Source organism: Anguilla rostrata, chromosome 1 (assembly GCF_018555375.3).
Source record: "Anguilla rostrata isolate EN2019 chromosome 1, ASM1855537v3, whole genome shotgun sequence".
NCBI classification, from domain to species: domain Eukaryota; kingdom Metazoa; phylum Chordata; class Actinopteri; order Anguilliformes; family Anguillidae; genus Anguilla; species Anguilla rostrata.
Window position 1 is genome coordinate 4,078,614 of NC_057933.1, and position 27,873 is coordinate 4,106,486.

Here is a 27,873-nt window from a genome sequence, read left to right on the forward strand (position 1 = left end):
TCTTACTGCTCTGATGAAGGACTCGGTGTCCGAAAAAGTCAGTGTCTACTGAATCAATGAGCTATCTGGAACTTCAGGTCAACAAGCATTTGTTCAACATTTTTGCATGCTCCATGAATCTCAGGAGTCCTCTTTATTACAAAACTACAGAAGACAAAGCAGATTTCTTTTTTTTTTTAACCGGGGAGGTCAGCCTTAGAACCCAGGTTCTCTTTGTGCAGCGATGACCGTGACGCGGAGGATCAAAGAGGCTGCACGCATTCGCGAGGCTGCAGCCAATCAGACGCGGCACGACGGCCAGACGGAAGCCAGATGTGGAGAGCCGGCGTTCCTGGAGGAAATTCCCCCAGGACTCCGGGGTTAAGGTCCCAACTGTCAAAAAGTGCCGTTGGATCTTCGCTGATCAAAGTCAGGGCCGCGGTGAAACGTGTGGAAGACTGTTTAACGCTAAAAGGGATCGTTCTTAAGCAGTTACACGTCTACGTGTGTTTGTTTGTTTGTCAGCAGTTAAATAAAGGTGTTTTGCCGAGCTGTAAGACAAAGATGATTTGCTCAGAGCTGAGATTCAGCGGGGAGTAGAAGAACAAGTACACCATGTGACTAAAAGTAACTGGACAACCCTTTGGTCTGGGGCTGTTTTTCATAGTTTGGGCGAGGCCCATTCCAGTGAAGGCAAATCTTAATGCTACAGCATACAGTCACATTATGTGCTTCCATAAAATCTTTGGGAAGGCCCTTTTCCAGTTTGCTTGACAATGCCCCCAGGCACACAGCGAGGTCCATATGGAAATGGTTTTGTGCAGCACAGTGTGGAAGAATTTGACAGGCCTGCACAGAGCCCTGACCTCCACCTCATCCAACACCTTTGAGCTCAACTGAAAACCAACTGCGAGCCAGGCCTAATCAGTACCCGACCTCACTAATGCTCTACTGGCCGCATGGAAGTAAATCCCTGCTGAAATTCTGCAACATCTAGTATAAAAGCCTTCCCAGAAAAGTAAAGGTTGTTATAGCAGCAAAGGGTGGACCAACTTCACATTCATGCCCATTATTTTAGATGAGATGTTGAATGTCAAGTGTCCACATTTTTTGCCCATGTAGTGTATGTGACTAAGACACTCGTGTGAATGCAGAACGTTTAACCAGAAAGCCAGTTGACTTTTCTTCAGAGAAGCACTAAACTGATGTATTGTGTATATCTCTCCATGCTTCATGCCACCAAGTGATCCTTAATAAACGTGGAGTGGTTTATTTCCAGGACAGAATGACAGCAACCTCCTACAGTACACTGTCCCCATCACTGCATTGGCAATTTGGCTGTTTTCGTTCCCATTTGGGTTCAACCAGCCCACCACCGGCACCAAATTCGTTTTCCTAAGTTTCCGACCCTGGTGCTGATCAAGTCCAGCGCCGTGATTGGACAGCGATTTGTCACAAAGTCAGAGGCCAGCGTGAGGCTGCGGGCGCTCCCACTTACGCAGACCCGTTAAACGGCTCCGCAGCTCCGTAACCAGAGTCTCCCGGAGACCTACCGCCAAAGTCTGGGGCTCGCGGCGAAAAGCAGCAACACGTAAAAGTGGTTGGCGGCTGTTTAGCGTTAGCGGCTGTTTAGCGTCAGCGGCTATTTAGCATTAGCGGCTGTTTTGCGTTAGCGGCTGTTTAGCGTCAGCGGCTCTTTAGCGTTAGCGGCTGTTTTGCGTTAGCGGCTGTTTTGCGTTAGCGGCTATTTAGCATCAGCGGCTCTTTAGCGTTAGCGGCTGTTTTGCATCAGCGGCTATCTAGCGTTAGCGGCTGTTTAGCGTTAGCGGCTGTGCGCAGCGCTCGTTCATGCTCCCTGGCCATAACGTACGGGACTGTTTTGCCTAGCGCCGTTTTCTAGCTCGCCTGTTAACGGTCCTCTTAGCATTGCGGTTACAGTAGGAGCATGTTAGCGTGCGCTGTTGCGTTGCGGTGTGTGCTGTTAGGTGTGTGTTAGGTAGCGACGGGCCGACGGTCGTGTCATTGTTGCGAGCTCCAAGCCACGGGTGGACTGTGTATTCCTCGCTTCTTACACGTCTGCCTATTAACAGGAGCTTAGTTTGTGTACAGTAAAAGTAAGCCCTGCATTCAGGTGTTGTGTGTGCGTGCAAGTGTGTGTGTGTGTGTGAGGTGGCTGTGTGTGTGTGTATGTGTGTGTGTGTGTGTGAGGGGGTGGTTCTGTGTGTGAGTATGTGTGTGTGTCTGTGTGTGTGTGTGTGTGTGCGCAAGGGGCTGTGTGCATGTGTGTGTGTGTGCATGAGGGGGTGTGTGTATGTGTGTGTGGGTGCGCGAGGGGGTGTGTGTATGTGTATGTGTGTGTGTGTGTGTGTGCTGCTGGATGCCACAAAAGCAGGTGAAACCAGGAGGTCTGGTTAGTGAAGTCACTCATTTGGCCTGATATCCACACAGATGTGAACCCCCCAGAGGTACCCAGAAATAAAAAGAACTCATTTGCAATTCCCCTGAACCGCAAAAACAAAACCGTATTTATCCTCTCATTTTATTTTATTTATTTATTAGCTAATTATCATAAAACCAGCCCCTCGAACATGCAAGGCAAATAAAAAGTTCCTTTTCCGCATGAAATTGATAGCCACTGCAGATCAGGCATAAAGCAGTCGATTACATCCTAATTGAATATGAGGAAATGCTTTTTTGCTGCATTTTACAAAGGCCCAGGGAATAGTGTGACCTAGAGGGACTCTGTCGCATTATGGAAAAAAAATAAAAATAAAAATAAAAATAAAAACTTCTCCCTCATGCAAAACTTTCCCAAACTGCTTCCGCAACGTCTTTCGAGAACACCGCATTCAACCCAGATTGTTATGCCTTAGCTTTCGTTTTTTGAGCAATATTATCTGTGCCAGCAAATTGTCATGTATGGCTTTCTTTACGTATAAGGCTCTTTGTTAACCCCCCCGCTTATTCACCCAATGTTTTGGGAGGACAGTGAAACATGCCGTCAGGGATAAAGAACCCCTCTTAGACTTGCCTGAATGCTCCACACTTTTACTCTCCCCCCACTTTTTTACTCACCACAACAAAAATAATGGATCTGGCTTTTGACCATGAAAAGGGATTTATTTTAAACACCAGTGCGGATTTTGGATTTCTCTCTCTCTCTCTCTCTCTCTCTCTACCCTCCACTTTCTTTCATTCTCTCTCCCCTCCTCTTTCTCTCTCTCTCGGCCATCTTTTTACCTTCCCCCCTGTTAGCTGAATGACGTTGGTGGGGTAGTTAGGCTTGTTAGGATGTTTGCGCCAGCAGAAGCACAAGCCGCAGAGCACACACACGCCATTATCCATCGCGTAAAAAACAACAACAACAAAAAAGAAAAAACCACAGCTGTTATCATGAAGGACCCCCCAAAAATCCCATTTGGAGCTCGTTGACGAGCGCACGCTAGTTCATTTGCGCCAAACGCTTGTACTTCCCGATTTTCCGAGGCCCAAAATAACACTCGTTAAAAAAAAAACACGGTGATTTCTGAGAGCTCTTCGGCTATTCCAACAAGAACGTGAAGCGCAATTAGAGCTCATCCACTCGCTCCAGAGCGCTATCGCTAACTGACAGCTGAAAACAGGCGGCAGGTCCGAGCGGACATTGTGGAGCTAGTCAAGGGGATGGAGTGGGGGGGGGGGGGGGGGGGATTTACGGGGGATATGCAAATTCACAAGCTCCTCAATTCCACTGAAGCTCCCGGATTCCGTCGCACACACACACACGCACGCACACTCGCACACACACACACACACAAGGGGAGGCGCAGGTAGAGGGCCCTCTCTGAAGAAACGGAGACGTGTTGGCAGGGGGCCCAGCAGGCAGGGGGCCCAGCATTACTGAAAGGCCTCTTCCTTTTTTTGGTGCTATTTATTTAGTTATTATTTAGTTTAGTATTTATTATAATTAATCTTTTTAATTCTTAATTAGTGGCCCAGATGGGCCATGTGATGTACTCTGGTGCCCAGAGCTGGGAGAGAGGAGGTGGAATCCTTACAAAAATGCAACAAAAAAAAAAAAGTAAAACTATGGTACGCTCTGGGCGTAGGAGAATGGGAAGAAACAAAAAGGGGCAGAGCTATCTGTTCCTGTCACTGACTTGGCGAATCACTGCATTCTGTCATGGAAGGGCTGGCACTATTTGATTGGTCCAAATTGTTAACAGTTTGCAGCATTATCCCAGCATTCTCCTGAGCTCCCTCAGGTAAGAAATTATCCTCAGAGCAGTGCATCCTGGGATAGGGAGACCGTCTGCCACCCCCCCTCTCCCCCAAGCATCCTCCCCAGTTCCCCAAGCTCATTGATCTTGGACAAATTCCATCTGGCAATCAATAACCAAATGTGAACCCCTTTGACCAATAAACAAGTTCCAAAACAATTCTAGATGCAAGACATCTATTTTTTTTTTTTTTAATGGATGTTTCTGTTATTTATTCCCAGTACTGCCACAGAGAGAGAGAGAGAGAGAGAGAGAGAGAGAGAGAGAGAGAGAGAGAGGGAGAGAGAGAGAGAGAGCGAGCGCGCATCACAAGGGGTTCACTGCAGCAGTAAAAAAAAAAAAACTTACTACCTAATTGGTTTTGGAATATATGAGATAACTGCAATATGACCATATATTGCGATGGCTTTCTCTCGCCAATGAATTCTGTTCAAAGCAGCGGCGCACAGAGTTATGGCAGATAACCTCCGTGATTTCTCTCTCTCTCTCTCTCTCTCTCTCTCTCTCTCTCTCTCCTACGAGTTCAGCAAGAGAAGAGGATCTTTTATGATGATGCCCGAGATGGTCTCGAGAGTCGTTTTCGAAATGCGTGTATAATTTCCACGCGGTCGCGTTATCAGTCCGACTGGATTTTCGCTACATCAGTGAATATTGATTTGTTTCGCTTTGAGTAGCTCGTACAGCTAAAGAGGCCGCCTGGCGCCACTGACTGGCAGTGGGGGGGGGGGGGCAGTCTACCATAGGGGGGGGGGGGTGCAGTCTCCTTCAGGACGGGCCTAAGACTGCCTGTAACATCACTCAGAGGTTAATTCGGTGGAATTGTTTTTGGCTAATCACACAAGAGTGACTCCTCGGGTCGAATGCACGGTATTGTACAACAGCTGCGAGGGACGATATCTATAATTTCTGCGATTATGACCGAAGTCCTCGGTAGGCCTCAGCTTTAACCCCTGACGCCCCCCCCCCCCACCCCCCACACTGCCTTGCAAAGCTCAACATCCACTTTTACGACTATGTATGATGCATGCTCTTCTTTAAAGCGTAATTAAAATTTTAATGTTAACTTAACGTTTTTTTTAACGTTGCATTTTGGTTCGGTCAGTGACTTGGTTTTTCTGTTTTTATCGTGGCTCCATTCAGTTCGTGCCGATGGTTGTTCTCCCAGTTATTATAACTTGAGTGGACTTTGGGGCAACAAAAAAAAAAACAGCACTGCTGCGATTGGTTCCCACGGCTAACCAATCACAAGTCCAGCTGCACTAAGATACCCCAGCGCAGCACAGCTTAAATAATGTGCTGATTACATCGTGACCGAGCTTCCCTGTCTCTCTGTCCCCACAGGCCCATCGCAATTTGTTTCTCCAGAATGAGACAGCAAATGAAGACAAGCTACAGATAAACGGGGCGGAGGGGAGAACAGGACCGAATTTGGGCAATGCTTTTAATGAGCGGACGAGCCCCTGGAGTGATACTTCCTCACACCCCCTACCCCACCCCCCCACCCCCCACGACTCAGACGATGACAGCACCACAAGCGCCACAGCCCTGATGAGGTCTCTACGACCACCGAGAAGAAATTTTAAAAAATCCGCATGAGGAAAGAAGAGGACGGACAGAATGAGGAAGAGAAGGAGAACAGGCAGTCGGGCGGGACAGCCTTTAATGAAGCCCCCGAAACGAACGGCGACAGTAAACCCGCGCCGAAGGAGGGGACAGGGACCGGCGCCGGATCTCAGCAGGCAGAGTCCATTAACTCTCACATAATGATCTGCCAGAGTCGATTCGCCGAGCCGCGGGGGAGCGGGTCAAAGGGACTGTCAGAAAAAAAACTAAATTAAAAAAAAACCTCAGCAGTGGAGCGTCTGTAACTAGCGCTGAAGCTAGCACCGAGGGCCTGTAGCCACATACAGCTTTAACACCAAAAAAAAAAACGGACCAACTGTCATTGTTTAAGGTTAAAGGGCTCTGATTGGCCGGCTCCTCAGTAATATTCATAAAGGGGCGTGGTTTAGCAAGGACCGTCCACAGTGTGGCAACAGCCCACAGCAATGGAACCCCCCCCCCCCCCCCAGGAAAAGGAAACAACAGGAAAAGCACAGGTGCTGAATATCAGGAGATCAGGAGATAGAAGATTAAGGAGTTTGATCTTCCCGAGGGCTGAGTTTGGGTTGCAGCCCACCACAGATCACGATTAAAAAAAAACAAAAAAATTATGAAAAAGCCAGTTGTCCAATTAGCACAGGGTGCCAGTTGGCCTACGGAGCTCCCTTGAAGATCACAGAGGAAAACGAGACTTAAAAGACTTAAAAAAAAAAAAAAGCCAAGTATAAAAAATGGAATAAAAGAAAAATACAGATAGAGAGAAATCAAGAGAGTGTGCGTGTGCGTGAGAGATAGAGAGAGTGTGTGTGTGTGTGTGAGAAAGAGAGAGAGAGATAGAGAGAGAGAGTGAGTGAGATAATGAATAATGCAGAACCCAGTAAAATATTCATCAGGAATTAGAGACGCGAGCGCAACAAAAGCCCCGTGTTTCCGGTTGTTAGCGCTACGCTACGTCGTCTTCCCGCGGCTCCCCCCAGCCAATCCCTGTCTCCCGTCCGCTCCGATAAGACGCGCCTCAGAGGAAGAGAACACACGGAACGCTACAGAGATCAACGCGTATCACACGAGAACCACAGCTAGCGCTTAAGAATTCAGCCCCGATTCGGCATAATAACCTGTTCCCCATAAGGCATCGGAACTACACGGGAGCGCCACCCAAGAGCTGTATCTTGGGCGAGCTGCAGAAGGCATTTTTGCTTTTTTATTTTAAAATACAAAACCAGTTCAGACCCAGGTGACCAAGGTGCTGTTTCAGGAAGCAGGATTTACTGGGTCAGCTGGATAACTGCGCTGAGTAAAACCCGGAACCCTCTCGAATCTGTAAAAAAGAGCTGTTCTGGGTTTTACTCAGCGCAGTAATCCAGCTAACTCAGTAAATCCTGCTTTGTGAAATCCCCCCCGCAGGTTAGTTAACTGTGTACTAATCAACTGCTGTAAAACTGTCAGTTATATTGATAATGAAGTGCTGGGAAACGGCAGAAACCAGGTTCACGTTCTTTCATAATTACACATATAACTGTCAATTTAGTAAGCATCACTCTAATGCCATTCATGTACAGAGCTTTGCTTTAAATGTCTTAATCACTACAAATCAGTGTAGAGCTTTCTTAAACTACAGCCAAATCAAATAAACAGTGCTGGAGCTTACTGTGTGATTACTTATGAATTACCATGATCTTTAAGGAAATGTAATTTCCCGAAGGAGATCTAAACCGCTAAACAACAGAAGAGTTTTTTCTCCGCTGCCGAAAGTCTTTTGTTTTCTTCAAACAGCCAAATTACTGGGCTCTGCCTGAATCGATTGTAATTCTCGTACTGAGGCAGCCAGAATTCCTCGATCACGGAGACAAGGAAATCGGAACTGCTGCTTTTCTGAGGAACGCGACAGTTAATCACAAAGGTGACAGACAGTGGGATTTCTGTACAAGTTTAAAAAAAAAATTTTTTTTTTAATTCTAATCACAAAATAATATTAATAAATACATGACGTGTGTGTAAATTTTCTTTAAAAGCCAATAAAAAATAAAAATACAGGGGACATTTTGACGAAATTTTGAGAAGCTTATGTTTTCAGATGTTTCTTTTTGCTTTTGAAACCGAAGGCATGTGTGTAGTGTGAAAAGTGAACAAAGCTCTGCTCGTAAGCAGCAATGGAGAAAAAGAACTCCATCAAATGAAACCAATCTTTTTTTATTTTCTAACTCAAAATCAATAAAGTAGCCACTCAAAAGTCATCACGTAAGAGCTGGAGAGCTTTGGAACAAAGAGACGGTGCGCCGATCGTCCCTGATGGACGTAAATATCAAAACACAGCACGAATGCTGACAGCTGTCAGCGATGCGCTGTCATCGTCACGGATACCGGATCCGCTAAAGATATCTGACCCGCCGTGCCCTTAAATGCGAGCGGAAACTTAAGCACTCCTTTCCCTACGTCTGGCTAAACGCTAAACCACCGTAACCTGTAATGCATCCATCGCACCCCTTCAAAAGGAAAGAAAGGCCTGGCCAAAAAAAAGATTAGCAGCAGTTCAATGTAAATAATAAAAATAGTATTAAAAAAAAAAATAGAAATGTTTTGTAACTGAGTGCTGGCTTCTCTTCATTAGTCGTGTTTCTTCCATCGAACATAATAACGCATATTTGTACGGCATGAGGTTAACTGGCATAAGAACTCCGGCTGAACTGCCGGTTAAGACCGGATTAATTGCCTAAATAAGAAGATATACAGACGCGCATTAAGTGTTGCAATTGTTTGGGCGGGTGAGTCGAACGCTCGCAGGCAAATTAAAGTCATATTTTTGTGCCGCGTGCTCTGACTTGACGGAGGCTCAGACCTGTCAACGCTAAGAGGGAGATCTTTAGTGAGTCATTTTTCACACTTGGCTGTCATTTGGCTCATTCTCCCTAATTTATTTTTATTTTTTTCATATTTCATCACCCTTAAGAACAGTTTGTTCTGACTCAAGTCTTCCCAGTCTGTTTCTCTGGCCCGCCTGATTGACCTGCATAAACAGGTCTCACTTCGGTTATTTGGGGATCACCTAGTTGGAACGTGCTCAGTTGTGTATGGTATGTACAGCATGCCCTCCACCAGAGGGCGCTAGTCCTTGGACACTCTCCTCAGAGCAGCATCTGTTGATGAGCTGCACGACAGGGATCTCAAACTGAGACCCTGCGGGGCCCGCAGAGTCTGCTGGAGACTGCTGGCAAGTTCCAGCACTCCAGTGCTCCATTCAAAACCCCTGAGCGGCTGCAGGAGAGGCGAGTCCCTAACTGCAGTCCTGCAGGGCCGGTGTGTGTGTACGCTGGTCTTAACGCCAGCCACTTACTCTGCATAACCCTATAACCCAGCGCTGGCTCACTCCTGTACCCGACCGGGGTAAAACACTTTCAGGACGAGGACACGCGTGCAGTGTGCAGCTGCAGCTTAACTGCTTTATTCAAAAAGTCAGCACAAATAAAAGGTTCAGCTAATTAACCCTTTGAAGAATAGGTTTTTTTGCAATGTTTTTTTCAGTGTTCTAGAACTGCATTGTTCTCCAGTGTTCTAGAACTCCCCAGTAATGATTGTTACATCAGCAATAGAATCCGATATTCCAGGAGTCGTGGTGCTTTTTTTCCCCAAAGTCTGTGGCCGTGATCACTGGCCGCTTCTAAATAAAGAGCCCCCCCCCCCCCATGGTCCCCCATACCCCTTCCCTCTCAGCTCTCTTAAACCACGCTATTCCCCTTTCCTTTCCGCCATCCCAGGAGACGAGTGTCTCCGCCTCCGTTGGAATATGAGTCTATACTCCGCACGCAGTGCAACAGTGATCCATCAAACCCGCCCGTCCCCAAAAACACAATCACAGAGCAGAAAATGTTCACCCCCACCCCGCACCCCCGCCACCTTCGCTCCCCGGACAGGAAGTCCGCAGCGGGAGGCTGATGGGTTTCCTAAGGAGGGGCCACAAGAGTTACTCAGGACACACAAAAAGGCGAGAAAGAGACAGAGAGAGAGAGAGAGAGAGAGAGAGAGAGAGAGAGAGAGAGAGAGAGAGAGAGAGAGAGAGAGAGAGAGAGAGAGAGAGAGAGAGAGAGAGAGAGAGAGAGAGAGAGAGAGAGAGATACTAAGAGAGGGCAACCGGGGAAAGATACAGAAGTGAAAGTCATCAACCAATCGGCTCTCGGGAGGGGCACCTGCCCCTTATTGCGGTGTGGTGGTCTCGCTTGGCTGAAAATCAGACCGCAATAAGAGGCAGAAGCGGGATGGCGTGATAAGAAAGAAACAGAAACAGAAAAAGTAAATAACGGAGGAGGAGAGTCGCGGGAGACGGCCGGAGAGATTTCCCAGCAGGCAGCGCAGAATTAATTGATGTTTGCGCGAGGCTTTGGGCCCTCACGAATTTAACGGTTATGACCCGAGGGAGGGGTGGGGGGGGCAGGGAGAGTGTGCACCAGTGTGACGCCCCCCCCCCCCCCCGTAAACAGCACAGGAAGTGAAAAGTGGGGATAAAACACTGCAGCACCTCTCAAATCGGCTCTGGGCCACTGGAGGCAGTGACTCCGCTCCTCTCTCCCTGGTCTCCCGCCAAACCCACCACCCCCCCCCCCCACCCCCACACACACACACACACAGTTTTCAATTTTCACACGAGTCTGATTGAATTTCTTTCACTCTTTAGTCATTCCCCACGCGTGTTCCTTTTGACACAGCAGGGGCAATTTGAGAGCGATTCTTCGAGATGACCCCCCCCCATCCCCATCCCCGCCACCCGGCATCTCTTTCACTGAAGGGCAGGGCACCACGGATTTTAATTGCTCTTCCGCGTCGTACAGACAACAGAGGCATCGTCACGGCAACACTATCCCTGAACCCCTGCAGGGAGGCGGAGTTTGAGCCGGCGCTATGAATCTGACCAGAAGTCATAAATAAAATTAAATTTTTTTAAGCGACCTTCCCCACACCCTCCGCACTCTGGAAGGGGTAGGGAGCTCAGAATGAACACTGATGCTAGGGAGGCAAGGGGGGGGGGGAGATGTTGGCTTTTGGGAGGGGGACAGTTTCAGGTTTTGGAAAATAAATGACATGTACAGTAACAAAGTTACAGTAACAAATCGAGTGTTAGTAGAGATTTAAAACAGCAGAAAAAAAAGTTCAGTTACATCAGAGGGGAAAAAACAGGAAGGACAGACTGAGGAGTGGAGAAACAACTTCCTTCAGCTCCGCTTCACCCAAACACAGGAAACTGGTGCATTTATATTGCCACACATTGACCAATCACAGGGGAGAATTTCAACCGTAGAAGGGCGGGGCAAACTGCATTATCCAATGCTTTATCCAGGCAGCCACTGTCATAATGCAGTAACATCTGACTCAAGCAGGTTGGCAACAGTTAATCCCGCTGTGCGCAAGCTCACCTATTTGCATATAAATCCATGCGTGTACGCACGTCTAATGTTTAATATATACACATTAAAAAATGAACAGCGCATACTCGGGGGGGGGGAGCTGACAACCGAGAGCGCCTGACGCATCTGTCTCTTTCCTCGCCCCCGTCCCAGTTTAAATCGGGGAGGGGAGGGGCGGGGTGCCCCCCCCCCCCGGAACAAACTGTCCCAAGGGCCGTTCAATCAGCCAATTAGCCGCATGAGAAGTGCAGCGAATCACGCGAAGGCTTTGTTGTCAGACGCTGAAGCTCGCAGATGGACTCGGGCCAGAGAAAGTGTGATCTCCCGTGTGATGGATTGTTGGTTAAAAAAAAAAATTCAATTAAAAAATCATTTAACGGGTATATTAATTGTTGAGGTAATTAAGACAAGTAGCCAGACATGCGTACCCCCTCCCCACAGCTCTAACTGAGGACTACGCCTGCTCCTATCTAGCTGTCCCCACAAGGCTGGGTTTGTGTCAGATTCTAAGTGGCTGCTCCTATCTGGCTGTCCCCACAAGGCTGGGTTTGTGTCAAATCCTAAGTAGCTGCTCCTATCTGGCTGTCCCCACAAGGCTGGGTTTGTGTCAAATCCTAAGTGGCTGCTCCTCTCTGGCTGTCCCCACAAGGCTGGGACTGTGTCAGTGCCTAAATGGCTGCTCCTCTCTGGCTGTCCCCACAAGGCTGGGTTTGTGTCAAATCCTAAGTAGCTGCTCCTATCTGGCTGTCCCCACAAGGCTGGGTTTGTGTCAAATCCTAAGTGGCTGCTCCTCTCTGGCTGTCCCCACAAGGCTGGGTCTGTGTCAGTGCCTAAATGGCTGCTCCTCTCTGGCTGTCCCCACAAGGCTGGGTTTGTGTCAGTTCCTAAGTGGCTGCTCCTCTCTGGCTGTCCCCACAAGGCTGGGTTTGTGTCAGTTCCTCAGTGGCTGCTCCTCTCTGGCTGTCCCCACAAGGCTGGGTTTGTGTCAGTGCCTAAGTGGCTGCTCCTCTCTGGCTGTCCCCACAAGGCTGGGTTTGTGTCAGGGCCTAAGTGGCTGCTCCTCTCTGGCTGTCCCCACAAGGCTGGGTCTGTGTCAGTTCCTAAGTGGCTGCTCCTCTCTGGCTGTCCCCACAAGGCTGGGTCTGTGTCAGGGCCTAAGTGGCTGCTCCTCTCTGGCTGTCCCCACAAGGCTGGGTCTGTGTCAGTGTCTAAGTGGCTGCTCCTATCTGGCTGTCCCCACAAGGCTGGGGTTTTGTGTAAGGTGCATGAGTGTGTGTGTGTGTGTGTGTGTGTATGTGAGTGTGGGTGACTTTAAATATCATATCCTTAACATCAGCCTGTTCTAGTGTTCGACCCCGTGGCCTGAGGTCTCAGTCTGGGTTGCACTCCAGACCTGTCTGAACACAGACAGCAGGGTGTGTTTGAACCGGGTCCAGGCGGCCCTTTAAAGTGGGTAAAAACTGATCGCAGTGCTAAGCCAAGTAGCCCGCGTCACGAACAAAACACTGAAAATCCCAAAAACCAAACGCAAAGGCATCAACACTACATAAACATTTCAGTCAGAAAAAGGTACGGCAGCAGCGGACAGGCCCGGATGCATTATTCAGTACGGGGGGGGGTTGGAGGGGGGATGGGGGGGGCTCCATTATTCCCGCCCGCCCGTTTGGCGGTTACGCGGAGCCGCCGTCGGCCCGTGGAAGGTGCCGGGCGGATTGGCGGTGGCCGGCGGGAGTTTGATTTATGTGTCGCGCGCGTGACTCCGACCGATCGGGGGGCCGGGGCTGCTCCTCACCGCCCAGCTGTTAGCGCCGAACCGCCGCGGGGGGGGGGTGGGGGGGTGGGCGAGGGGGCGGGGGGGCGGGGGTGTCACACGCACAGACACACACATGTACACTCGCACTGTCAAACTCACACATACATACACACATGCAAACCCATACTGTACACACACACGCACACACACACACATTCACACACACGCACACATGGCATGCCGTGATGGATGTGGGCTCAGTAAACAACACTGACATGTCATCAGTGAAGTGAAAAGAAACAGATTGAGCTCCATCAGGAGAGGGATCACACCTGGACGAGCAAGTGCGAGTCACATGATTCATGGTGGGCGGGCGGGCGTGTGCGTGTGTGTGTGCATGTGTGTGCGCGGGCGTGTGTGTGTGAGCATGTGCACGATTATCTGCATTAATAACTAAAAAGGGGGTGGAATCACAAAAACAAACTCGCAGCCGATGGTTCATTTATAATCAGTGCATTTGTGCGGCCGTGTGGGTCCGGTCCGCGTGAGTAGAATAGTGTCTGTCCGCGTGGGGAAAAAAACCGCACACATCCTCAACACGGTGCCACGTGGGGACCTGGAGCCGTCTATGCCCCCCCCCCCCCCTCAGGAGCAGCCATAGAGCTTTCAGGTTGGGTTTCGCAGACCATCGAAAACGAGCCTCGTCTGGAAGCCCCCTTCGTCTGCGCTCGAGAAAGACGAGAAGACGACGAGGAGGAACCGGAAAAATCCGCCCGTACAGTACAGTACAGTACAGTACAGTACAGCACGCACGCTCTCCAGCCAGACGCTCGCAGCGTCACTCAGAGCCTCCCCTCAAGCTGAGTTTAATTCCCTCTGAGGACTCCCCCTGAAGTAGTCCCCAGGAAGCGGCAAAAGAGGTTTGTGACCGTCGTTATTTTTTTCATTTTATTTTTTAACGGTCACAGAAGGAGGAGGAGAGAAGAGAAAACGGAAAGAAAAAAAAAAGAAAAAAAGAAGTAAAACGGCGTTTCTGCGGCAACCGACAGCGCGCGTCCCCTCTCGCGCTCCTCTCCCCTCCGCTGGAGGACGTCCCGGAGAAGCACTTCAGCTTCCATTAGCCCCGCCCTCAGATCTGCGCCCGTTCAGCATTTAGGGGATCAGAGGCGGGTACGGTAGGTACGGCCCGCAGCCCCCTCTCGCTATCTGTTTCACCGCTTTATGGATTTCGCCCCCCCCCCCACCCCGACCCCCACTTTTTCTGTGCTGGAGGCATTTTTCCAGAACGCACAGTCGGGAGGGGGGGCAGGAGGGAGGGAGGGAGGGAGGGAGGGAGGGGGGAGGGGTATAATTACTCCCCATCCTCTTCCTCCTTTACCTTTCGCCCCATAGCCTGTAGCTTGTTAGCACTGAAGGCGGGGGGGGGGGGGGCGGTTGTGATGCTGGTTCGGCCTTGTGTGTATGTGTGTTTGTGTGTGTGTGTGTGTGTGTTTGTGCATGCAAGTGTGTGTGAGAGAGATGGATTTATTTCAGTGCCATACATCATTTCCAGAAAAACCAGCCTCATTTCTGCAAAACTAAAATGGAATAATACAAATTTTTAAAAAAAGCTGATTCAGACGGAAGCAGGGGAATAATTCATATCGATTAATCTTACCTCCTCTCCTGTCAGGTAGTACGCTGACAGAAGCCCGCCAACGTAACGGATGTTCACTTCGAAAAGAGACGCTTCCCCATTCTGTGGGTGAGAAAGAAACATCAAAAGCCATTAGAAATGAATCACGTTTTCTCCGTAACTTCACCAGGCTGTCAGGGTCCTGCTTCGGGTTAAAAAAAAAATGTAAATGTAAATACATTCTTCTTGACTGCAAGCTGTTATTGCACATAACAGGATAGTGGCACATAGCAGGTCTTGCCAAATTAGGATGTCACATAAGTCAGGGCCAAATATATATATATATATATATATATATATATATATATATATTTTTTTTACATTTATGAGACTTTCTTATCCACATCTTAACCGCGTCTTACATTTTTACTTTTTATGTGTTTATTCAACCAGAGATTTACTGAGGATTCGGCAGTGTTTGTCAAATAAACGATAGCAGTGCTCCATCTGGGACTTGAACCTACAACCTCCAGGTTATACTGTATGTAGAGTATAGCAACCTCGCCAACAGGTGCTCCCTACATGCACACAGAAACCTACTGTATAGCTGCCTGCCGACTCAGTGATTTTGCACTGTCTGAAAGCGAATTTACCACAGCAGTGTGCCCACCTGTGATTCAAACCCGCAGCCCCCTGGTTACACATATAGAGCGCACTGCACCTTACAGTCACACGGCAACCTAGTGTACATTTTTTGTCAATCCATCCATCATCTTCAGCCGCTTATTCCTAGTCAGGGTCTGAGATGGGGCTGGAGCCTATCCCAGCATGCACTGGGCGAGAGAGACAGGAATACACCCTGGACAGGTAACCTGCTAATCCATCGCAGGGGACACACACCACTCATACACTCACACACTCACTCACTCACACACTCATACACTCATACACTCACACACTCATACACTCATACACTCATACACTCACACACTCACACACTCACACACTCACACACTCATACACTCACACACTCACACACTCACACACTCACACACTCACACACTCACACACTCACACACTCACACACTCACACACTCACACACTCACACACTCACACACTCACACACTCACATACTCACACACTCACACGCTCACACACACTCACACCTACGGGGGAATTAGAATCCAATTAGCCTGACCGGCATGTCTTTGAACTGTAGGAGGAAACAAGAGTACCTGGAGGAAACCCGCACAGACAATATGCAAACTCTGGCAAAAAATAGCATAAAATAAAACTCTGAAAGAGAAATGTGAGCACTAACAAAGTCCGTGCGGTCCCAGCCGGACTCTCATAAGCTCAGCCGGAGTAGATTTAGCGCTAATAATAACGCCGCAGCGCACCTTCGCGGGTTTTGCATCGTCTTACTCCCGAAACAGGAAGTAGCTCGTTGTCTGGGTGCCAGGAGTCCGGCCGGAGCCGGAGGCAGCCCAAACAGGAAGTCAAAAGGGCCGCGGAGGGCTTTTAGAGATAATGCCGCCGCTGCCTCCTCCTTCCAGGCGCTCTCTGACCGCTACCCCAGGAGCTAAGAGCCAGAGAGAGCTTATCGATCGACGCAGCCGTCAGGGTTTTTATTTTATTCTATTTTATTTTTTCCTCCTGATTTATTTTCGTAAGTATGCATCCGCTTTCTGTTTTCTTCCATCTTTTCTTTTCATCTTCAGGGGTTTATTTGAAAAAGGGATCTGGGTAAAAAATTTGGCTCCCCGTTTTCAATGGGAATCAAAGGGGGAGAGAGAGAGAGGGAGGGAGGGAGGGAGAGAGAGAGAGAGAGAGAGACCCAGCTAACATGAAATGTTCTCACAATGTTACTGGACTGTCCACGGAGATTTCATATTTTGGCACAGAGATCTCTGTGGAGAGAATGGAAGTGATATCCAACTTAGGAGTGCAATCCGTCTTCCAACATGAAAACAAAAAACAAAAAAACAAAAACAAAAAGAGCAAATGGGGAGTTCTTCAAACTAAATCATTCCCAAATAAAAGCCAGTCCTCCGGCGAAGGCGTTCGAGCGTGGCTGGAGTTCGCTGGCTGAATCGGGGAGCAGGGGGGGTGCAGCGATAGAGAGAGAGGGGTCTGTGCGTTTTCGGAGTTATTAAAGCCTTAATCACAGAATGTGAGGAGAAGCCAGGGCCGGCAGCACCACAGAAATGAAGCCTCAGCAAAGCAGCGGTAATTGGGTTGTGTTTTTGGCCCTTTGCTAGTACCCCCTCGTACAGTACGTACGGAAATAAAACCTCGGGGGGGGGGGGGGGGGGGGTTCAACAGGCTGGGGGTCAGGGGGATGCGGTATGTTTTGCTCTTCCTAAATTGGATGACGGATTTCCGAAGTGAAGCACTAGGGGGTGTCTTTGGGGCTAGGGGCAAATGTCTTGAGGCCAAACTTTTCCAACCAACACCAACACAGTCACAGTATTGATTAATAAGTTCTTGTAATTTAGCCACCTGCTGTTATCACTAATGGAAAATCAGCAAAATAAAAAAAAAGCATGTAAAAATTAATGTGTTAACCGGTTAATTTTTAATGATTAACACACTAAACGTTTTTTTTAAAGCAATTAATCGCATTTTATTATTTTGCCTGTAAGGGGGTCCCCGTAAGTGCAGATCTATTACCAGATTTCCCATCTACCATCCTATCTCTAACTATTGTAATTAATACTTATAATTAAAATTAATTGCATGAGTTAACTTTGACAGCCTTGCTAGAAATCATACAAATAACATCGCCGGAAGCGTCTCCTTCAGGAAACCAGCCTCCTTCAAAAGTACGAAAAGCCAATTTCAGCTCGTGACTCGTTTTTTGTTTTTTTTTTGGGAGGGAGGGGCTTTGAGATCATTTTACTCATCCTCATCTTCACAGATCTCACTCTTCAGTGGCCACACACACACACACACACACACACTCTCTCTCTCTCTCTCTCACACACACACACTCTCTCTCTCTCACACACACACACACACACACACACACACACACACTCTCTCTCTCTCTCTCTCTCACACACACACACACACACACACACACACACTCTCTCTCTCTCTCACACACACACACACACACACTCTCTCTCTCTCTCTCTCTCACACACACACACACACACACACACACTCTCTCTCTCTCACACACACACACACACACACACTCTCTCTCTCTCTCACACACACACACACACACACACACACTCTCTCTCTCACACACACACACACACACACACTCTCTCTCTCTCACACACACACACACACACACACACGGGGGAAGATCAAAAGGGATCCATGGTAACCGACCGTGCGTGAGTGACAGCACTCAGAAACCCCTCAGAGCAGACAGCTGGCCTCTTAAAGGTCAGCTCGGCGAGCCGCACACTTCACACGCAGCCCGGGGGGGGGGGGGGGGGGAGGGGGAGGGGGGCGGCACTAGCCCTCCCCAGACCAGACAGGGGAGATTAATACTGCGCGGCTCACCGTGTCGCCGGCACGTGTCCCCCCCCAGCACCCCCCCCCCCGGTAACCAGCTCGACCAGGCCTAAGGACCCCGCGCGTGGAAAGTGAACAGACACCATAATGGAGGCCATTAAAGCAATTTGCGGTTCGTCAACTGGGGGCATAGCTTTATCAGCTAAAAGGGCGATAAATAATATGAATGAATTAAGATTGGAGGGGAGGGGAGGTGGTGAGGGGGGTGGGGGGGGGCGGGGAGGGGATGGGAGGGTGGTGGGGGGGAAGGGGGGGGGGGGGGGGGCAGAGAGGGGGTTAAGGAACACATGGGGTTCCTAAAGAGATGCAGTATGTCACCGTAATGACTGCCAGACGCTGGCGAAGCTGCTCACCGGCCTGCAGACCGCGGAAGAGGCCCAGCCGCCATCGGAGGCGCTGAAGGTAGCGGATCTGTACGCGAAGGTCGGCACGAGAAATTACCGCCATTTCACCGCCTCTAAACGACACGGAGATCTTCACAAACACGGCCTTTCCCGCCTTTTCCTCGCCCATAACCCTCCTCTGTTCCTGATTCTACTTACTGTTCACTATTCCATAACCCTCTGTTTCTGGTTTTACTCACTGTTCACTATTCCATAACCCCCTCTGTTTCTGGTTTTACTCACTGTTCATTATTTATTTTGTACAATAATAAAAAAAAATTCACAGCTTATTTCATAAATGTTCTTGCTATGAAAGCGTAACAAACGTAAAAGGTAATCAAAGTTACTGTCAATCAAATCAGTTGACCATATGATATGATTAATCAGTCGATCAAAAGACAAATCTCCATAAATTTATCAACACCTAAATCAACCAATAAAGTCACTCAAACAAGTCAATCTACTGAGCAATACATCATTTAAGCGTCCAAAATAAAACATACGCTACACACATCAAAAAAATCAAACATCCAATCAATCAGTCAATTAATTAAGCAAGCAACCAGCCAGCCAACCGGATAACCGCTCAATCATTTAGCCTCCAAAGAAAACCGCACTGCAAAGAGAAACTGCAGAGGGAACCAGCCAGAGAGACGGGGGCCCCAGCCAGAGAGACGGGGGCCCCAGCCAGAGAGGGGGCCCCAGCCAGAGAGACGGGGCCCCAGCGAGAGAGACGGGGGCCCCAGCCAGAGACGGGGGCCCCAGCGAGAGACGGGGGCCCCAGCCAGAGACGGGGGCCCCAGCGAGGCGAACGGCTGGTGTCTGACAGGGGAGGCAGGGCTGGAATCTCCCGCCATTGTCCTGGCGAGCGGCGCGCTCCGTAATGTAACTAAGATGGCCGCAATTAGGAACCGCGGCGGGGCTGGAGCTGGAGCGCTAGGCACAGCGAGCTGGGAGAGCGAGGGAGGGAGACTGCCAGGAAGCAGGAAAGAGAGAGAGAGAGACAGAGAGAGAGAGAGAGAGAGAGAGATGATGAGATGAGAGAGAGAGAGAGAGAGAGAGGGAGAGAGAGAGCAATGAGAGAGATGGAGACAGAGAGAGAGAGAGAGCTAATGATAATGTGCCTGCCCAGATTCCACCGTTCACCACTGTGTTATTAAAACACAAAGCCAGTTCAAAAGAGATACATAAACATTTTTTTATACGGTATGATTTCATGACCACAGCAAGTCCGACAGCTCATTCCATTAATGACCTGAAAGGCACTGGTATTCCCTACAGCCTGAATCGGGCTCCAGAAAGACTCCGGAAGTTGGTACTGAACAAAAGGGTACGAGGTGAAAACTGTAAATAATCTGTGTTCTTTATTCTGCAGGAGGGGAGCCGGTTCATGCAGCACAGATTTACATCCAAACCCCACAGAGAGGCGGTCCCTCTGGGCATCTATATCACGCCTGTCATATCACTTGTGTTCATATTTAGCATTAGCATATCATTTACTTGTTGCACTCTGCTGATTCACGAAGAAGAGTCAAGTAGGGTCAAGATTTATTACATCTGAGAGGAAGCTTCAGGCAGAACTCCCAACACACCACACCCAGGACCCCCTCTCCGTCTAGATCAGGGGTTTTCAATCTATTCTGATCCAGCCCCTCACCCCTCCCACCCAGGCTCAAAGGCATCCAGGGAGCCCCCATCATGAATTTTAAAAGGGATATATTTTTAAAAAAACATTTTCCAAAACTATATGGCCATTGTATGTCAAGTGACGCCAGGGAGCCCCTGCAGTACCTTCAAGGACCCCCAGGGGTCCACAGACCGACCCCTGTAAAACCAGTACAGTAAATGGTAAATGGTAAATGGACTGCATTATATAGCGCTTTATCCAAGCGCTTTACAATTGATGCCTCTCATTCGCAGAGCAGTTAGAGGTTAGGGTTAGGTGTCTTGCTCAAGGACACTTCGACATGCCCAGGGCGGGGTTTGAACCGGCAACCCTCCGACTGCCAGACAATCGGTCTTACCTCCTGAGCTATATCGCCCCGATTACAGTACTACAGAATTAGTTATCAAATATAACTATGGGTATGGATATTACTGATACTTTCGTTAGTAAAAATACACACGTAGTATCTATACATAATTCCACGATATGATTCATCCGCACATTTTAACGCCAACAACCCCCTAAAAATACCCAGTGCTGGGCTCTGTTCCCAGGCCAGCCAGCCTCTAAGCCTGCATCTCACGGCTGATAGGCTACTTATCCCTTTTTAAAAAAATATGCTGCACACGCTCTCCAAACTTTCTCCAAAGCACCATTTTTAAGACCGCGAAACGAGATGCGCTGCACGTTAAAAAAAAATTTTTTTTTTAAAAGCAGACCTGCTACTCTAATAGCACCCAGACCTGCTGTTTATTATTCTCCTGCTAGCACGAGGTACGCTCACACAGCGCTGATGCTGACCTGGACTTTTTCTTTTTCTTTTTTCGATGCTATTTTTTTTTTTTGATCTGGATGATAATAACACTTCATTTCTTCTCTCAGCCAGGAGCAGGTTTATGGGGGGGGGGGCTATGTTTGACCCCCCGGGAAACCCCCCCCCTTGCTAAAAGCACTGCTGCACTGCAAGTGCTGAGTTGTTCCAGCTTTTGCTAGGGGCCTCGGGGAAAAGCACATAAACAACATAATTGCCCCGTAATGGAGCCGCTGGCTCAGGTAATAACAGTTAATAGCAGGTAATAACCACTCCCACAGGTAATAACAGGTAATAACATCCCCGCATCAGGACCGCTGCAGTTTAAGTTTTTTTTTTCTCGTTTTTTTTTTCTCCCTCTCTCTCTCTCGTTGCCGGGGGGTGGGGGGGGAAGGAAAGCAGAACTTGGCCAGGGCTCAAGACTCCCTTCCTTCCTTTCTTTCAGCGGTTGCCAAAATCGTCGCCGCAATGAAATCTCTCCATTTCCCTTTTTACCTCGCCACACGGGTGCAATCGTGTCAGCGACTTTCCCCGCGCGCGCGAACGCTCTTATTACCGCCGCAAGGTTTCTAAAACCGCGCAGACGGGAGAGAGAGCGCCTACGTACACGCGGGCCGGACGACGACGCCGGTCGCTACGGAGGAGGAGGAAGTGCCGTCATCTTAAAACGATATAGGGGCGATATAGCTCAGGAGGTAAGACCGATTGTCTGGCATTCGGAGGGTTGCCGGTTCAAACCCCGCCCTGGGCATGTCGAAGTGTCCTTGAGCAAGACACTAACCCTAACCCCTAACTGCTCTGGCGAATGAGAGCACATGTAAAGCGCTGGATAAAAGGCTATGAAATGCAGACCATTTACCATTTACCAAAACGAGCAGGCTGTCTGTCCCGCCCACCCCCATGACCCCCACCCCCACCCCCGCCCCTGCCCTTTCTCCAAGGAAGGAGGACCCCTGGTGAGTTATTCTCATTTCCGTGACCGTGACTGACGTGACACGTTTGAACCTTCACAGTCGCACAGCAAGTCGCACTTCCAGATGACATCACCGGGCTCTTTGTGACTAACTCCGGCGAGCTCAAACTCCTCAGGATTTCTGGTCTCCTACGCTCCTGTCACGGATTTAGCTGTGTGAGATTCATTCTACTTGGGTTAACCGATTCCATGCGAAATACAATGAACAATAAACCTGTAAAATTTCCTTTTCTCAATACTTCCGTGCGTCTTTATTGGATATAAATTTCAAAACGATTAAATATTGTTTTGAAATAAGGAAGGAAACATGTTAAGGCAAAGTATTTAAACATTACATGGCATTACGCTTCTTCACTAAGGCAAACAATCAACAAGGAAACCATCTTCTAAATCCACAACATCACATTTTTTTTCAATACTTCTGGATTAAAAATCATTTTAAAAACCTGTATTTTATTTTGACTGGCAGGCCCAAGGGGATAGCTAGACAGAGCCAGCCAGGCACTACCCAACATCATCGTGGAAGAACATCTGCCACACATTTAGTTTAGCAGATACTCTCATCCAGAGAAACAGATCACAGATTTTTTAAATTGTTTTAAAGCAACAGTCCATTGGCACAGCGCTGAAGTAATATCCAGGTTAATAAAGAGCCTCACCTGGGAACCCCACTTCCCTACAAGGCCACGCCCACAATGACGACTCGACCAATCAGCATACCCGCTGTCTATCCGCCTGAGCGTGCAGTGCTGCCCCACGCCACAGCACGATGTCAGGTTAATTCAAATCCTAACAGAGTTTGTGTGAGTCCTCTCTGGCCACAATGGACTCGCATGAACTCCGTAACTCTGAGCGTTCTACAGCGCAGGAGCAGTGACTGAAAAATTGCTCTCAGAATCGGCCTCTCTATGGACTGCACACCACACTGAGTCTCGCCTTCTCAGCCTCAAACCCCAGGTGTGATAAACACCCCAAGAAGACCCCAATTCTCTCTCCGCTCCTGCCTGCCAGACATGTGGGGGGGTGAGAATTCTATTATACTTTTTCCTTTTTGTGTGGGGGGAGGAGGGGGGGGGGGGTAATCTTCAAGGGCTGTGCTTAAAATATCAATATATCATCACTTGCCTCTTCTTGATGTCCTAGTCCATGTATTGTATGGTTAAATGTGTATGGATACAACCGTATGGATACTGGCGTATTGGTACAGAAACACTACGTACAGGTTTTAAAAACTGGCTTCCAGGACATTTCCATGACTGGCGCTTCAGGACATATACTGTATCGTGGCCCCAGCACTGGGATATGGGATTGGGCTTGTATTTTGACCCCCTGTATCAGGGCATGTACTGTATCAGGTGCTGTAGCAAAAAATACGCATGCCCCGGCATCTTACAGGAAGTAACAAAACGCCATGGAAACCACCCGCGGTGAAAAGTGCTTTAATTAATCTACAGAGATCTGAGGGCACCTTTCAAAGCGCTGTCTCAGTGAAGTCTATCATCTAATCTCCGCCCCCCCATCCACGCCCCCCGCCCCCATCCCCCCCCCCACCCAATCTTCCCACAAAGGAAAGATGAAGCGTCTGTTTTCATTCAGGAGAGCCGACCTGTGCCGTAAGGGGGGGGGGTACGAGCCGTGCCAGCGGGGGGGCGGGGCCTCGGGCGTAGCGGGCGCGCCGCTAAAATGCTAACGGCGTGAAACGAGCGTTTTTAATTGGGCCGCCTCGTCGTCGTGACAACAACGACGACGACGCGTACCAGCGGGTAACCACCGCTAATGAAACAGAACTGGAACAAAAACAAAACATAAAGAGAGAGAGAGAGAGAGAGAGAGAGAGGGAGAGAGGGAGAGAGAGAGAAAGACAGCAGGAGAGAGGGAGAGAGAGACAGTGGAGAGAGAGAAAGAGACAGCGGGGAAGAAAGAGAGAGAGAGACAGCGGGGGAGGGAGAGAAAGAGAAAGACAGCGGGAGAGAGAGAGATAGAGAGAGAGAAAAGGAGAGAGAGATAGAGAGAGAGAGAGGGAGAGAGAGAGAGAAAGGGAGAGAGAGAGATAGAGAGAGAGAGTGAGAGATAATGAGAGGAAGGAAGTAAAAACATTGTGAAGCACAGCGGGGGGCTCTGAACCGCGAAGCGTCTGAGGCGGCGGTAAGATCCCGCCATCACGCGGCGCGCGGCTCACGGCTAGCATCCCGCTTTCTCCCGCGTCAGCAGACTGCCGCGGCGCGCCGCAGTTCGGCTCAGATCGAGGATTCCCGCCTTTTTCGTCCCCGAAATAAAAGATTGCGGCTCAGTTAACAACTACGATTAAGCAGGATGGCCAAACGGGGACTCCGATCGATTACTCGGCGAGGAGATCGGTTCAGGTGAAATCACCAGGTGACCTGAAGGTCACGGGATCGATTTTCAGGTAGGGTATGATCCCGTGGTGCTCTTGGGCAGGGTGCCTGATCTGAACTACTGCAGTATATATCAGCTGTAATAAAGGGAAACTATGTAAAAGTTGCTCTGGATAAGAGCAGCTGCTAAATGGCGGCAGTATTCATGTAATGAGACAGGGAGTGCAATGCGTGTTTATCGCTCATGCGGGAGGTGGGGGGAGCAGGCTGCTGGGTGGTTCACCCCGTTAAGGCGCAGTTCTACCGGTCGGTTCCCGCTAGTTTATCGATCGCCTACAGCCTGGCTGTTGGGCTTTAAATGAAGCAACCTTCCTCTGACCGTTTCTGCGAGCCCGACTCGAGAGTTTCAGGGTGATGGAGAGCAGCGCTCTGACCCGCGGGGGGGAGGGGGGGGGGGTGCTCGCTCGCTTGCCTGTTTTCCCCGCCAAACAGCAGCAGCAACAGAGGTTACAGCGAAGAGCGCTGATCGGAGTTGGCGTTAGCTGCCGATGGCGGTTTCTGTCCGGTGAAAATGAAAATCTGAGAAACTCAACAAAAAAAAAAATGAAGTAAGAGAAATTTAAAGCCTACTGGGAATTCCCTGTCAAGGGAAAAAATAAATATATTTTTTTTCAGGCAAGAGCGTAAATAACGGATCTTGCCATTTCAAATACGCATTTCGCTTATTCTGTCAGAAGCGCAGCAACTTATCACTGTTATTACCCCAAATCACCCCGTCGAGTAGACTGGTACGGTCAGTAGCCGCGAAGCAGCGAGTTCTATCAGATCGACACCGCACTGAGAACTCATCCACAGGAGGTTAGAGGAAGAGGAAGAGGAGGAGGAGGAGGAGGGTTTGTAGCTAACGAGAATCTCAAGCTGCACTGAGACTAATGAGACCTGCTGATTTTGGGGCAGCAGCAGCCCACCACCACGGAGCCTGCCTGCAAAAGAAAATTTAGCCGAAAACTATTTGGTGCTTGGCTACCGTAGCCCACCTGCCATTTTTTGCCTGTTAAAAAACCGACCATTTTCACTCTTGTAAAAACATGATAAACTCCAACAGGCCTAAAAATGGGTTTGATATGATCAGCAAATATTTTGTGTTGTTGCACGCCTTGTTAAATTTATTGTCATGCACTGTAGGCGAAATCAATTTCGGCTTCATCGTCTGCTGTCCAAACAGGCATATTCGCTGTGGCAAATTGTCGGGGCAGTGTTTATTTTTTCGTCTATTCATTAAGAGACGATTACTCTTCGTTCAGACGAAAAACGCATTCCATAAAAAAAAAAAATTAATGAAGCAAGTTGATGACAGTTCAGTCGAGAAAATATTTACTTGTACGGACCCAAAAAAGCAGAGATGAGAAGTGCCATTCTTAAAAAACATGCTGCATTCTCCCACTGTCCGAGCAACGTTCTCACAACGTCCTCACAACGTTCTCACAACGCTCCTGCCCACATCAACAGCATCAGGAGAGCCACACAGAGCAGGCTGCGGGAAAGGTCTCAGTCAGAGCAATGGGGGACTTGGCTGACCTTTCCTACCCAGCATGCATCAGTGCTGCTAAGACCTGGCTCAAACAGGAAGGCCAACAAAGCGCAAAGACAGAGAAAGACAGAGGCCACAGGGAAGGCCCATGTTGCCCTGACTGATGATGAAAACGATCAATAACCCCCTTACATCCCCTTACAGTCCCCATTCCCTTCCCACGGCATGCGCGACGATTCTGATCAATCACTTTTATTAAATTGATCAGAATCGTTATTTTGAATTCAGAATTTTTATATATAGGTGTGTATTTAATTATCCCCCGCCGCAGTTAGATGAAGGCCGGGGTGTTTTTTATTTTTCTAACGGAGGTAATCATCGGCTTGATTAGCTTCCAAGTCGCGGAGGCGGACCCACAGCCCAGACAGCGGCAGATAATTAATGCGTCGCCGCGGCGCGCTGAACAGGCAAATTCGGACGAGACGATGGCGGGTCGCGGCGGGTCGGTCAGTCGGTCGCGGCCCGGAGAGGGGAAGCCTCGATACAGATAAGCTGTTAGCAGGCCCCCCCCGCCACCCCCCCCGCCCCCCCAACCCCGTGGCGAGGCCTACACGAGCTTCACTTCGACCCCCCGTGACCTCTTGACCTCTGTCTGCGCACTGGAGTCTACTGGAGTCGACTACGAGGAGTCTCTCCTCAAGGGGGCGCTGTGGGAAAAGCAGAGCCGCCCGGAACGAAGAACGCGGAGAAAAGCGGGAAAACAAAGGAGGTGGGAAAATCGCACGCGTCAAATCTCCACGCCCAGACGCCCCCCCTGTCGAAGACAACACACTCACAACCCCATGCACAGAAACAAAGAAACAAGGGGAGAAAGAAAGAGAAGAGATTTATGAACCGAAAGAAAAAGAGAGGGAAACCCTTACACAAATCTTTTAAACAGGGCCATTAAGTTCGAAGAGAAACAAACGGAATAGAAACATCCCGTTTTATTTTTAGGCAACGCGTTCTTCAGCTCGGAGCGCGGATGGCGGGGGGGGGTTGGGGGGAGCTTCCTCTTGACGTCACGTCGCGTTGCGTCGTTGAGGATTCCGTTTCTCCCCAGTGGTCAAAAGGGGGCCACTCCCCAGCCCGTCCGATAAAACACGCGCCGGGTGGCCACAGGGGATCATCTCTTAAGCCCTGAGATTGTCCCCTGGAGAAGATTTTACCAGAACAGAAATTAGGACACCGCACCACTCGAACCTGGAGATCCCCCCCCCCCCGTCCCCATCCCCCATTCCAGATTTGAAACCGCCATAACCTCCCCCTTCCCCCAATACGCACAGCCAGGGGAGGGTAGAGGTCCCTAGCAGTTTAAACTGCAACTGAAAAAAACGAGGGATCGGCTGGCGAGCTCCCTTTATAGCCAGGAAAGGGGGGAAAAGCGTTAAGGAAGTAAAGGAGATGAATGGCGGGGGAAGGGGCTGTAATGACTGCGCGGTTTATGATCTCCGCACGCAGCCAAACGCAGCGAAGCCTCGCGCCACAGCCTCCTTCGGTTAAACACATTACGACAAATTAAAAGACGAGATGAAGAATTAAGCGGGAGCGGCCCGACGTGATTACGGTAAATTGCGGCGCTCTCCAGAGCCGGCGCTGTCAAACCAGCTGCGACGCTGCGGCTCGGGGCGAACCCACGTCCGCTGGGAAGAGGAGAGCGGGAGATTTTTTATTTTTTTGTGGAATTTTATCGCCTCTGTGTGTGTGTGTGTGTGTGTGTGTGTGCGCGCTCTCAAGAACACACACACACACACACACACACAGAGCAAACAGAGCAATAGTACACACACAGTACAGTAACAACGCATGCACACACACACAAATGCACAAACACACAGACAAACACTTGCATTCACAGAAAAACATTAAGTACATGGGAGACGGAGGGGTAGTACACACAGGGTGGGGGTGCAAAAGGTTATTGGGGGGCACACTCAAGCTGTATCAGTATCTGGGGCAGTAAACACAGTGCAGGGATTGGGGGGGTAGGGGGGTTAT

At 49.3% G+C, this 27,873-nt stretch overlaps 1 protein-coding gene across 1 annotated transcript in view; it reads right to left on the reverse strand.

Annotated features, from left to right (window-relative positions):
* The window catches only part of LOC135234749 (mannosyl-oligosaccharide 1,2-alpha-mannosidase IA), a 218,319-nt gene that overhangs the window by 57,780 nt on the left and 132,666 nt on the right, over nt 1–27,873 (reverse strand). The window contains exon 4 of the mRNA XM_064299681.1: nt 14,644–14,724. Coding sequence (XP_064155751.1) covers nt 14,644–14,724 — 81 coding nt within the window. The remainder of the gene's footprint in view (nt 1–14,643; nt 14,725–27,873) is intronic.